This window comes from Herpailurus yagouaroundi, unplaced genomic scaffold, assembly GCF_014898765.1.
Source record: "Herpailurus yagouaroundi ecotype Mexico unplaced genomic scaffold, PumYag 29, whole genome shotgun sequence".
NCBI classification, from domain to species: Eukaryota; Metazoa; Chordata; class Mammalia; order Carnivora; family Felidae; genus Herpailurus; species Herpailurus yagouaroundi.
The window spans coordinates 41,184,436-41,198,514 of NW_024412377.1; the positions used below are offsets into that span (position 1 = coordinate 41,184,436).

Sequence of the window (14,079 nt, forward strand, 5' to 3'; positions counted from 1 at the left end):
ATTGTTATTCCATTTACGTATCCGTCATGCATTTCGGTGAACGTTGAGTTCAATTCGTTCAGTAAATGTTCATTTTAGATCACTGCTAGTGGCTGACATTGACTCAAAGGTGAAATAAAGCGGTCTTGTTGCCTTCAAGGAGCTTTCGGTTTAAGTTGAGAAATAAGTTTACAGGGAATTACAGAACCATTTATAAGGTTTGGGGACCCAGGTGATTTGTTAGAGCAGGTGGTATTTGAGCTAGACCTTTCAGGAATGGATCGAATTTCAGGAAGTGAGGTCAGGAAAAGGTGTTCTGGGCAGAAGGAGCTAGAATGATTTTTGGCGTCAGATGCATTGGCAGTGGCAGATGACCAGGACATGGAGTAGGATAAAATTAAGAACAGGTGTCAGCCCTTGAAACATATTTACTAAGTTAGTAATTTACTAAGTTAGTAATTTAAAGTGGTTTAGCAGGAAAGTGGGGAGTTTAATTCACCAACAGTATTTTAGGATGAGTTGAGTGACTAAAGATGGGAATGTTAACTAGATTGCCGAGGCATGAAAAGGGATATCCTATTTGATGTCAGGAAGTCTGAGATCCTGGAGGGTGATGTTGTTTTGGAATAGTCAGTTGGAAATAGCAGTTATGTTCTATTGGGATATAATCCGATTATATTCTATTGGGAACCAAGTCCTAGATTTGAGAGTCACCTTGACCGAGTCCATACATATGCAGTTGAGCGCATTCTCTTGGAGGAAAGAGCTAAAAGCTGAAGTTTGGATTTTCCTCTTGCCTTTTCTAGAGGTTGCCAAAACAAAGCCACGGCATGCCATGAAGCGGAAACGGACAGCAGATAAGTCCACCAGTACCAGCGACCCTGTGATTGAGGATGACCATGTGCAGGTGAAGAAAAAAGCCCTCGCTTAACTTTCAGTCTGGCCAAGGTCCTGAATAATGACTCCAGATTCCATCTTTATACATATAATTTTTTTGCCCTAAAAGAGAAGAAATTGGTAACAGCTGCTTCGTAGCTTGTGCCAGTGAAAACATTTAACCTTTAAAAAAACATCTGCAGAAAGATACATCATTTAAAGTTTCTCTCTTTGTAGGTCCTCGTATTAAAATCCAAAAATCTTGTTGGAGTCACTATGACCAACTGTGGAATCACAGATCTAGTGCTAAAAGACTGTCCCAAGATGATGTTCATCCACGGTATGTCTTAAGGCCTGGGTCATACAAGAGCGTCAAGAAGGAGTTTAAAGAATTAAGGACTCATAAATACTACAATAACATTTCTTTATTTTTTCCAAGGAATCATTATGTCGGGTTATTTGTCATTCTGTCCTTGTTGTCATTCTCAGTTACTCCATAGTATTTGTGAGGGACCGTGTGCAGAGGCTTCTTCTTATAAAATAGCCTCTCCTCTGCTTTCCTCCAAATGGTTATTATTACTTGATCTAACAGAGTAGATTAACAACATGTATGGGCTTCGGAGTCCGGTAGATCTCAGCTTGAGTCCTGTCCCTACCATTTGCCAAGCTGTAGGACATTGGACAGCTTTTGTGTTCATGTTCTGTGGGCACTGGTGACTGGGCCTGAGGTGCTTAACGGCTCTAGATTTGATTGACGTGGTTGATCATCACCTCAGTTCCTGGCATAATATCTTTAGTCCAGGCCCCACTTTTCTTCTCAGTTCGCGTGTTTCCAGTCCATCTTTATTTACGTACATATTTACCTCTGAACGAATAACAGGGTGTTAACTTGTGTGAGCTTTTATAACTTCAGATGTATAGTATGTCCATTTTTCCATTTTCACTCAAAATTATAGTTTTGATATCTATCCGTGTGGAATTATGAAGCTATGACATGTTTGTTGCCTTGGACAAGTTCTATATTCTCTGTGTTCATCTTTTTCAATCTGTAAAGTGTGCATAATTATGCTTACCCTATAAACACATATTTGTGAGGATTAAGTGCAGTGATGTGTGTGCACATGTGTGTGTCTATGTGTATATGTACACGTACACGTAGTAGAGGGTCTGACCTCTAAAAGCTTACCAGATGTTAATTTTTATTCTGTTAGTATTGCAGTATTAGGGGCTTCCTTTTTTTTTTTTTTTTTTTTTTTTGTTTGCACTTTTATGTTACTGGTAGTAAACAAAGCTAGGTAATCCTTACCAGTTTGTCATAAACCAGGAGAATCCCAGAAAGAAGAGATAAAACTAAGAAATAAACGCTACCTCTCTCCTGAATTCTAGAAAACTCTAGACCCTATGTTTACCCTTAAGAGTGGTACTTTACTCCATTCCAACCGATGAAGTTTTAGACTGTCTACTGAACGACTGTCTACTCGTAAAACACAGTAGGGGCACATCAAAAGCTCAGGGGTGATAACAGCAGGGCAACCCCGGCAGTGCTCCCCGCTCTGAGGTCTGAGAATCTTCCTCTCAGCCTTTGGACTCTGCTGCTTTTTGACCTCTCATTCGTTTCTCTGTTCATCTCTTGGAGAATCTGACTGGCGCCTGACTCTGATGATTCATTCACCCCATGTCTTCTCTAAAGGTGCACATTGAAACCTGTATCACCATCTCGTCCGCTCTCTTTTCCTCCTTTCCTGTCCCCTGCCCTGCTTGCCCTTCTTCCTGCCAGGTCACAGAAGGAGAAAATAAGCCAGAAAGGCAGAGACTTGGCTCAGCCCTCTGACATCAAGCTGGTTACAGGGAGGTGGGGACATCTGGGTCAAGGACATCATGAGGTGTCTTATTAAAGAAATCAAGCGTATCAGTTTGATTATGGTTTTATCTCTTCTATCTCATTGTCTCTTGAATTGGACTAAGTTGAAGTCCATAGTAAAAATTGGATTAGAATGAACTTTGAGGTTAAAAATAGAGGAAAGGGATATTTTTCTGAAGTTGAACATACTGTTGCAGTTAAATGCATTTATTATATAACAGTTATTTTTCTTTATAATCCTACACTTTACATGTTAAACAGGGAGAATATTTAATCATGTTTTCAGGCCAGCATTTTTTTAAATATATTTTTTTAATGTTTGTTTATTTTTGAGAGAGAGGAGAGAGACAGCATGAGTGGGGGAGGAACAGAGAGAGGGAGACACAGAATCCGAAACAGGCTCCAGGCTCTCAGCTGTCAGCACAGAGCCTGGTGTGGGGCTTGAACTCACAGACTGTGAGATTGTGACCTGAGCCAAAGTCAGACATTGAACCGACTGAGCCACCCAGACATCCCTCAGGCCAGCATTTTTAATAGAACTCTCTGCAGTGATAAAAATGTTCTGTATCTGTACTGTTTGATATGGTAACCACTGGCCACATGTGACTATTGAACATTCAAACTGTGGCTAATGCCTGATGAACTAAATTGTTAATCTTACTGCATTTTAGTTAATAGAAATTTAAAAAGCTACAGGTGGCTAGTGGCTACCACATCGAACTATACAGCTTCAGACCAAAGTATCCAAATATTTTTGGGTCTTTTAAGGTTTTCTTTTTATACTTATGATAGGAATTGAAATCAACTCGGCTCATTTCCTGTGGGTGAATGTAAAATAATATATGGAAATTATTCTAGGTTTATTTGAACATTACCCATAAAATTTAACCGTTACCATCATTCATTCTTTTCAGTAAATCTTTTCTAAACAATTTGTATGGTTAAGCAAAGTCATTCTCTGGAATGTGGACTCCTCAAAGTAAAATCTTAGGAAAAAGTTCCTTCAGTGGGAGGGGGTGACCACCTTCTTTTGAACAGGGCAGAATCACGTTTTCAAATCACTTTGATAACTGTTAGTTGTACTTTATGAGAGTACTTGACCTGTGTTAAAGATGTTCATGTCTGCAGCATCTTTTGCTAATATAAGTCGGCCCGGTCCTCCAAAGATCATTGTCAAGTGGACGGTACACTGACTGCTATATTACTTTGTACGACCTATTCATGGAGCTTATCGTTTCCATTTTGTAGCTACCAGGTGCAGGGTACTGAAACATTTAAAAGTAGAAAATGCACCAATCGTAAATCGATTTGACTACGCACAGTGCAAGAAACTGAATATGGATCAAGTACTAGACCAGATCCTACGGATGCCTCCTGAGAGAAACCGCATCATATACCTCCGCCCGATGCAGCAGGTAACGAGCTCTGCTCTTTTCTGAGGGATGTCGCAGTGATTTTTTTTTTTTTTTTTTTTAAGTCCCCTACCTTTTTGGACTTGGGATTTAGTCATTGGCTCAACCTGTGGTCATGATTCTTTAGATTCTACACAGTTCTTTTAGCCATACTAGACCACCTTGCCAGTCTTCCTCATTAACGTTTCTCTGTTAGATTTTTGTGGGTTCTTACCAAGCGACAGGATGAGGGCAGTCGTTGAAGTACTTATTAAAAGTTGCCCGTTAAGAACACAGACTCTGGTTTCAGACCGCCTGATTCACATTCTCATTCACTGACAGGGAGCGGATTACTTAGCTGCTTTGCCTTAGTTTTTTCAGCTATACAATTAGACTAAAAACCTACACTTACTGTGATAGTTAAATTAATATACGGAGTGTTAGAACAGTTGCATATAGTAAGCAATCCTTTGATAGGTCCTATCCTCCTTATTAATTTTTTTCTTTTTATTGTATCTCTATGAGAAGATGGATGTTAGTTGAACCTGTTATGTTAACATTTCACAGTATAGGTAAATCAGACTGTCCCTGCTGTATGTCTTACATTATACAGTGATGTATGTCAATTACTTCTCAGTAACACTGAGGGAGATAAAAAGTGCAAACATACGTAAGACTCTGCTTGGTGTGCTGCCAAAATAAAGTTTAAAGGAAATAGTGTATAATTGTTGTAGTCACTGTTTGAGCCTGGCCCCAAAAGATTCATTTCAACAAACACATCCTTTGTTTATAATTTTGGGGGGCTGAAAAGTCCACAGGGCATCATCCTTGTCTCGAGAAGTTTGCCTTTCTGGTGGGAGTAGACACCTATGCCACTAAGATGGTAGGATGGGATTGCAGAAGAGAGATGGGGAAGAGGGCACTCCTTGAGAAGAAAGCAAGTGAGTAAAGGCCACAAGGGGGGCAAGGAAATGTGCTCTGCCATTAGGATTGGCAGTGGGCCAGTTTGGATAGAGGATAGAACAGTACACATCCGCAGCTCTATGACACAGCCAGTACCTATACCTGTGAAAGACATACTCCCAAGTGGATTCCTGGGGTCACTTACCTGCATCTGGATTCCTTGCTTTAGTGGGCATTTATATTAATATGACCATGAGATGGAAATCAGGGAGATTACCAGGTAGAAAAATTTTGCTGAGCCCCACTCCCCACATGGCCAGCTGTGCTCAGGACTGAATGTGACTATTTGACTTTCAAATCTACCCGCGATTTTAAAACTGAGGTCCCGAAGAAAGATTGTTCATGCTCTAAGGAGCTAGATTTCTAAGGCATTCACTTTCTTTGTCCAAAGCCCTCTCTGTGATGTCTTCCCCAGGTGGACACACTAACATTGGAACAGAAGCTCTTTAGTGGTCCTTACCCCTATCACATCTGTATTATCCACGAGTTCAGTAACCCTCCCAATGTCCGGAACAAAGTGCGTATCCGCAGCTGGATGGATACCATAGCAAACATCAATCAGTAAGTAATCTGTGGTCCCTGGAGGCCTTTTCAGTCATTCCCTATGGGAGGGGTCCCAGAAACACAACCTAGTTGTTCTTTATTGTAAATGATACTTGTCTGGGCTTTTCAGCCACCGAAACATATGAAATATAACATGTAAAAAAAACTGAGGGAAACGGGGACTTAAAGTGAAAAGCATGCATGCGTATTTGTAACTTTATTTCTGAACTTAGAGAAAAATTGCAGGAACAGACTGTACGTATACATTTGACTTCATTCCTTTAGCCTTAGGGCATGGAAAAGAGATAAAATTAAAGATCTTAAAACTGTGACATTTTGTATCATCAGAAAGTTAGACTTTTTATGCCTTTGTTATATAAATGTTTTATTAAGCACCTTACACAAATGACATTTGATTAGAGAGTGGCTTTCTCTCTTTCCCCGATAGGATTTTGAAGGTAGTAAAGAAAGTAACTTTGAACTGACTAGATACGTTATCCTCTTCTAGTCTTCTGCTTCTGTTAGCTGTTTAATACTTCGTTTGAGATGCTCCCTAGAATCTAGGCCTGATACAATTTTGACAGTCCTTTCTACCCCACACCCCAACGTTATTTCCGGTTTTGTAATTTTTAATATTTTTTTGTTGTTGTTGCCTCCAGAGAGCTCATTAAGTACGAATTCTTCCCTGAAGCCACGCGAAGTGAGGATGATTTAAAGAAATACCCCAAGTACCCGTGGGGGAGAGAAATCTATACTTTAGAAGGTGAGCATTTACAAATGGCTGGGAAGCTAAATTAACTAGCTGGTTAACTAACTAGATGGAGAGACAGGTCCTAAGGAAGAGAGGAGTGGGAGCCTTACAGTTTGTCAAGGTGATGGGTGTTTTGACTGTCTGCAGGTAGCAGGGGCCAGATAAACCCTGCTCTCCCTGTGTGTCTTTGCCATCCCCCACCTAATCAGAAGCAGTGTCGAAACACAAAAGGTAGAAGAAAATTAAACTTGCTGTATAGTCTGAGAGTTGGAAGTGACTTTAGGGCACCTGTCTCAACTTCTTCATTTTATATAAAGAGAGGGAGAAAGCGAGGCTTTTCCAGGAACCAGAGGGTGACCAAGGTCACATGACCAAATAGCAGCAGAGCTAGAATTAGAATGGACCCTTCCTGGTCCAGCCCTTTTTTGCCCATTGTGAATGAAAGCACACTTTACATTGTGCTTACAGGACACTACCGTGTTTGGCCCCGTCCTTACTGCCCCGGCCGCAGCGCTGTTAACGTGTCATCTTCTTTCAGGGGTTGTGGATGGAGCTCCGTATTCCATGATCTCTGACTTCCCTTGGTTGAGATCATTGCGGGCAGCAGAACCCAACAGCTTCGCCAGATATGACTTTGAAGACGATGAAGAAAGTAATTATGACCTGACTTGATTTGTATTCTCCAGTTTGAGTATATCCTGCTGTGTTAGATGCTTCATACTTCGTTTGAGTTAAAAGCAGTGTAGCCTGTAACTGCTTCCCGTATAATTGTTTTTATTTGCTTTTTGTTAGCGTTCGCTTCTCCCCCCGCAAACAGCAGCTCTAAATTTGTACAATAATCAGTTGATTTACTAAGGATATATGAGGGTTGGCGGGCAGGAGTCCTTGAGACAGATTTTTCTAGCTAGATATTTTTATTACCTAAATGTTTATAATTTTCTTGCTCTTTATTAAGAGTTTGTCAACTATATTATTTTGAAATTGTTCCATTTATGCTAATTATATGAAAGGATCTTTTGAATATAGTTCTTCTCTGAGTGTTAGCACTCTTGAGTACCCATTTGTAGGAAGTTTTTAAAAAACATTTTAGGAGGAGGGGCGCCTGGGTGGCTCAGTCGGTTAAGCGTCCGACTTCGGCTCAGGTCACGAACCCACGGCTTGTGGGTTTGAGCCCTGCATCGGGCTCTGTGCTGATAGCTCAGAGTCTACTTCGAGTTCTGTGTCTCCCTCTCTCTCTGCCCCTCCCCTGCTCGCCCTCTGTGTCTCTCTCTCACATCTTCAATGTGTTTCAAATAAACATTGGAAAAAAAAAAAATATATATATATATATATATATATATATGAGATGAAGAAATAGATTTGAAAAACTACACGTACATGTATACATGACTTACCTGTCTGGTGCGTTGTCAGCGCTTGGGCCTTTAATCATGCATGCTGTCTTGGGCACCAAACATGGCATGTCTGTAATAAGGGGACCCATTTCAAGACCTGAACGTATTTCCGTCCCATCGCATTACAGGATATAGGCATATCTCATGGGCCGGCTTAATCGGGGCCTTTCCAAGTGATTCTGGTAATCATACGTGTTTCTCCTTTACTTTCTAATTTCCAAGGCACCATCTATGCTCCTCGAAGGAAAGGGCAGCTGTCTGCAGACATCTGTATGGAAACAATAGGAGAGGAAATCTCGGAGATGCGTCAAATGAAGAAGGGTGTGTTTCAGCGAGTAGTGGCAATTTTTATCCACTATTGTGACGTCAATGGGGAGCCTGTTGAAGATGACTACATTTGACTGGTCCCTCCTACTCTCCAGGTATTCTGGCGGAAAGCCGCTGGGGTCGCTCAGCTGCCGGCGAGTGCCACAGGGATTCAGGGCATGCAGTTTGGAAGCCCTGGCACATTTTGGTATATAGGAAATGTACAAGGAACACTGAAGTTGTATACAAAGATTTGTACATAAAGAAAACATACAAAGACAGTTCCTGAGTACCAACTTTATATCATATGTTTATACAATTTAATTTAAGAATTCATTTTAATGAAGGCAGATAATTGGAAAGAGTTCATTTTGTTCATTTTCGTTCATTTTTCCTGACTTAGTTCATAAAGTGTCACTTTTTGGCTGAGCCCCCAATTTACTATATTCTTGATAATCATTGTCATCCCCTTAAATCTGTGCCTTTTTCTTCTCGAGCAAAGCTGTTTGAGTAAATCTGTTGAAGAGTCTTTTTGTGTCTTGTGTGCTTTTTTTGTGTTATGATTAAAACCAACTAAACCCAATAGTCAGAGGCAACTTTATGTTTGTGTACAAAATGGTGTTTTTTTTTTCCCCTTAGTATTATGGTTGCCGTATTTCTTAAAATGAAATAAAAAGATTCATGAGTTTAAAAAAAAAAAAAAAAAACTGAGTTTGAGGGGGGGAAATGGAAGTTTCCAAAGCATTTCTAGTTATTTATTTCCACATTCAATTGTGTATATGCTTTATCTTGAATATAAAAATAAAAGTTTATTAAAAACTTTTTTCTGGCCTTGGATCTGAATCCCTCTTTTCAAAGAAGAGTAGCAGCTACTGTACAGAAAAGGAACGTGTAGATTTGTGTCTAAGATTTCAGCGTAATCCAGTTTCTCATCTCTTTTTTTCTAAAATTCAGTGGCTGCAAGATGTTCAACTCGAACTCTTACGTGATGGAACAGTGAGAAGAGCAGAATTTCCCCCAAATACCTCGTCACCATGAGATGGCCTTTCTCCTTTCGCAGGGGGAGAAATTACCCTAATTTAGCGGTGATACATGCAATATTATGTGTAGGGCCAGGGGTCAGGAGCACGAAAAGCTTTAAAGCGATACCTACGTTCGAGGGACAGTGTTGCCACTGGCTAGCTGAGTGACCTCAACAAAACGTTTAAACCGAAATTCTGTGGAAAAGTGTTGCCCACCCTCTCCGAGTGGCCATACGTGCTTCGGGTGTGTATGAGGTGTGAGGGCTCTTAGAGACTGCCGAGGCCAACCTTTTCACTTACAGGAGATTAACTGAAGCGCGGAGAGGGAAATTTTCTCACTTAATGGTCGAGAACTGGTTAAGGCACTTCAAGGGTCATTCCCATTGGGCTGCCTCCCTATCTATCGTTAATGTCCACAGAAATATGTAGGGACACCAGAAATTCACACACTAAAATAGTGGGAATGGTAATCAGTGTCTTTCGCCAGAGTTCTTTTTTGAAGACAAAATTCTGTTAACGCTGGGAAGAATGTCCAGTACGCCATTGAGTCAGCTTTTTATTACCTTGTATTTAACGCCACTAATCTCCCTTTTAACTAAAAGAGAGTGTTGTACTCTGCAGGTTAGAAGTGTGACCAACAAAAAGCAGGAAACAAATTACAAAACAATCTAGATATTTCAAACTACTACAAAACCCCCAACACTTAGACTCCCAGCTACCCTGTTTTTTCAGGTGTAACCATAGTCACCAAATCACGGAAACAATGCTTAGATGAGCCGCTAGAGGCCGCTGCTTTCTAACTTAGTGGTTTCTTACCGGCTCCTCTCCTCGCCCGCTGTTAGAGCAAGTGCAGCGGGAAGCGCTAAAATCCTTCTCAAGATACCCAGATTGGAACAAATAAAAAAAGCAGCAGTCTTGGAAGAAGACGACGATAGTGACGTTTGGTCAGTGTCTATGGAATGAATGGCTGGATAGCGATTGCCCTAGAGCAGGGGTCGGCACACTTTTCGCACAGGGCCAGATAGTAATTACTTGAGGCCCCACATGGCAGTTACCCTGGTGTTGGAGCATGAAAGCAGCCACAGAGCCTGTGTCAACCAGTGGGCATGGCTGTGCTACAGTGAAACTTTATTTGCGGACACGGATTTGAATTCCCCACAATTTTCACGTGTCACGAGATACCTTCTGTCTGCCGACCACTTTACAGAGTAAAAGCCATTCTTAGTTTACCGACCGGAGCATCTGGCCCCCGGGCCACACACCTGCCATAGACAACGGAGCTGCCCCGCCATCCATTCAATTGCTTGTCACCAGCTTGTGGTGCAGTGTCTTGGCACAGCTTTAAAAGGCTTTAAGAAACGTTTCTTGGACGGATGACTGCATTAATGTCTGTGTTCGAGACCATCGTGTCTCTCCTCCAGTGCGGCCGGATGCAGGCCCTAACGGTCTCTGTAAATCACAGCTGGCACACAGCTCTTACGGGGACTTCACCGGGGGATCCAAGGATGTCTATGCAAATTCTAACCCCCTCAAATGACCGCCAAGTGACCTGGAGATGGTCACAGCCTCTACCCTGGAGCCTCGGATAAACGCGCCCACCCCCAGGGCACCTGTGAAAGTGCAGCGAGAGCCTCCAGAAACTGCTAAGTGTGAGGCAAGTGGACATAGTATCGCTTCCACTGTAATTCCCTTTATTATGAAAGGGGTTCTTTTTTTAGTGATCTTCACCTTCTGTTCCTTCGACCATATTCCAGAGTGATAGGAAACAGAACTGGTGAGGCCATTAAGGAAATACTGGTCCTATGAAAGCATTTTTAAGAGCATTTACCAAGGGCTTTCCATGCATCCTCATTCTGACTTTCAGTGTGGCTGATCATTATGTCCCCTGCTTTACTGTTGCGGAAATTAGGGTTTAGCAGGTTAAATATCTTGCTCAAAGGCACGCGTCTAGGAAGTGATGACAGCAGGATGCTGTCAGTCTGCCTCCAAAGTCTGTGCAACTTGGGCAGAGTGTCTCAGTCCCTGGAAGGGAGGCTTGGCTAAAGCCCAGGCAGGGGCTGGCCTCCTCCCGCAGGCAAGCTGCCCCTTAAACTTGAACCCATTCCAGCTGACCTTCATATGCTTAGCACAGTCCCAGGAAAACAGAGGCTGCTGATTTTGATGCGGGCCTCAGGTGCCCCACTCAGACACGGGATACGGCCAGTGACGGAATCAACACCGCAGGCCGTGTGGCATCCGTATGGCACGCACACAGCAACTAAAAAGAACCAAGAATCACGTGTTGATGTGAAAGGACGCTTCCGATGTCCCGAAAGAAAAGCCGAGTTGCAGATCATGATACACAAGCATTATTTATGTATAAGAACAAAACAAGACCATAGATTTTTATCTGTACATTTATACATATGTGGATACACAGGACACGTCTGTGAGTTACATAAGCCAGAAAGAAGAGCGGTTACTTCTTGGGAGGGGAGGGGGAGTGAGCTGGAGTCCAGGGGCATTTTGCTGTATCTGTAGTTAGAACTCCTTATAATGGGAATGGACTGCATAAATACATTATGCGTGTAACCCATCATTTATGTTGTCTAAAAATATATAATTTGTATATTTAGAAACACACGTGAAGAAGGGGAGGAAGAAAGCACTCTTTTAGAATGGAGTGGTCCAAAGTGTTTCAGCCCTGACTCCTGTGTCCTTGGGCAAAACACCTTCCCTGACGGTTTCCTTTTCTATAAAATGCTGTCAGTAATCCCTCCCCGCTGGTTGCTGTGAGAGGCCCAGGGACCTCGCTGGGAAAATGCCGAGAAACTTGTAAAGTGCCTGCAGTGGTGAGCTCTGGGGACAGAGGAGCCTGTCCAGATAGCGTTCCAGGCTCCAACTACAGATTTGGCAAAGTCAAGCTGCCTTCCACTGGAGCCACGCCTGGAGGGTCTGAGATACAAAAGCCAAATGCTCTCTTTGGCTCACTTACCTCGTTCTCAGGGCCCGCTGCTGGCTTTTCCGTAGCCCGGGCGGCAGGGGAGTTACCGCAAAGAGGGGGAGAGATCAGCGCAGCAGGGCCTTTCCTCCCCGACCAGCGGTCTGCCAGATCCCTCCCAGGTTTAAAGACAGAAATTGAGGCTCAGAGAGTGAAAGGGAACCAAAGAAGACACCAGAGCTAGTGCCAGGCAGGGCGGCACACAGGAACAGTAAGTCCCGATGCCTCTCCAGGCCCCAGGCTGAGGCTCAAAGGAACTTCCCATCAACAGGAAGGCAGGGGCCGCCCTTGCTTGCTCACTCCTCTTCCAGCATCCGGCCGGCAGGGGACAGTGGAGTGAGTTCATCCCGGTAAGGGATGAGGGGCCCGTGGTTGGGACTGCAGGCTGGACCATCACGCAGCCCGGGGGGCGCTCCCCAGACGCACACTTTCCGCCCGGGCTATTCACCAGACCTCGGCTGAGGTCGCTCTGCTGCAAAGCCGGAGAATTTTGGGTACTTCTTGAAAGGATTTTATGAGGATTGAGATAATCCCCATAAAGCACTTAACACAGAGCCTAGCAGAAAGGAGCTCAGTAAATGTTAGCTTCTCTTATTGCTACATTATTATTATTATTATTTTTTGGGGTGAGCTAAAAAAAGAGGGGAAGGGAAAGGAGAAACTGAATCACATATAATAGCCATTAAAAGTATCGTCAGTTTCATGGGGCGCCTGGGTGGCTCCGTCGGTTAAGTGTCCCATTCTTGGTTTCGGCTCAGGTCACGGTCTCATGGTTTCGTGAGTTCGAGCCCCGTGTTGGGCTCTGCGTTGGCAGCATAGAGCCTGCTTGAGATTCTCTCTCTCCCTCTCTCTCTGCCCCTCGCCCACTCTCTCTCTCTCTCTCTCTCAAAATACACAAACTTAATAAAAAAATTTTTTTTAATATCATCAGTTTCACTTCTCTCTATGGTTCCAAAAGGTATCAAATGCCACTCATGATTAGCGACATCCACTGGTAAAGTTTGGAAGTTGCCCTCTCGGGACTTCTCTCACAGTCCTTCCCAGCTGCAAGAGTCCCTGGTGAGGTGGGCCCACCCACCCTCCAGTGCTCAGTCAGGTCCTTTCAAACAAGGAAAGCACTTGGCTTAAGTTAGAACTTAAAACTTTGCTTTGTGTTCATTTCTCTATCTCTATGCCTCCTTTCTATTTATGGCAAGTCATACTGGTTTTCTAGTCTGGGACTGATACGTTTCTTCTGAAATGAGTTTATCTGAGTGAACACTTGAATTGACTTAAAGGAAAATATTAAGCAAATCGCCATACAGGCAGGACACATATTTGGGGAGAATCCTAACAGTGGCCCTTGGATGACCCGTGTTGGAACGCTCCCAACAATCCTAGCGGCTCTGAGAGTTTCGCCATTTTGTGGATGAGACCAGTGAGGCAAGAGCTGGTTAAAGCCCAAAGCAGCACGCTGTCCCAAACCCAGGCCTTGAAATCCATCCCTGATTTGTTTAAATTTAAGCCAGATACTCGGCCTCAGTTTTCTAGACTGAATGGAAAAGAGATTGCAGAGCGTGGCTAGAAAAGGTAACTGCATTCCTGAGTCCTTTCCCCCCAAGCCTAGCTGTTACAAGGAAGGACAGTGACCAAAGTAGAGGAGTAAACAGAAAATCAGCCCTGATCTCTCCCCAGAGAGAGGCACAACAACACAGCACCAAGAAGACGTTACTTTTTTGTTCTTACTCCAAGACGACATGAAAGGCAATTTAGTTATAGCCCCTCCCGGAGGCCCTCCCTCACCCACCCTATGCCCACCCCTCGTTTCCCAGGCCGACAGCAACTGGCTCCCGGACACAGCAAATGAGCAGCCAGTGGAAATGTTGGTAAGATGGGAAGGGGAGATCTCAGAAAGAATGGGTTTTTCTACAAATACTACTCGGGGGCCAGTTGAAGAAGTTGGTTTTGATCTCTTTTGCTTTCCAGTTGCTGACCATGAGCTGGAAGGGGAGCCCCGGGGCTTCTACCTGGACA

General features: G+C 43.3%; 1 protein-coding gene across 7 annotated transcripts in view; it reads left to right on the forward strand.

Annotated features, from left to right (window-relative positions):
- FBXO38 (F-box protein 38) overlaps positions 1-8,886 on the forward strand; it is a 56,837-nt gene extending 47,951 nt beyond the window's left edge. For all 7 annotated transcript variants that reach the window (XM_040496935.1, XM_040496947.1, XM_040496926.1 and 4 more), the window contains 7 exons: positions 786-886; positions 1,093-1,195; positions 3,965-4,131; positions 5,486-5,631; positions 6,273-6,376; positions 6,903-7,016; positions 7,981-8,886. In XM_040496935.1, coding sequence (XP_040352869.1) covers positions 786-886; positions 1,093-1,195; positions 3,965-4,131; positions 5,486-5,631; positions 6,273-6,376; positions 6,903-7,016; positions 7,981-8,159 — 914 coding nt within the window. In that variant the 3' untranslated portion in view covers positions 8,160-8,886. The remainder of the gene's footprint in view (positions 1-785; positions 887-1,092; positions 1,196-3,964; positions 4,132-5,485; positions 5,632-6,272; positions 6,377-6,902; positions 7,017-7,980) is intronic.
- Positions 8,887-14,079: the final 5,193 nt, after the last annotated feature.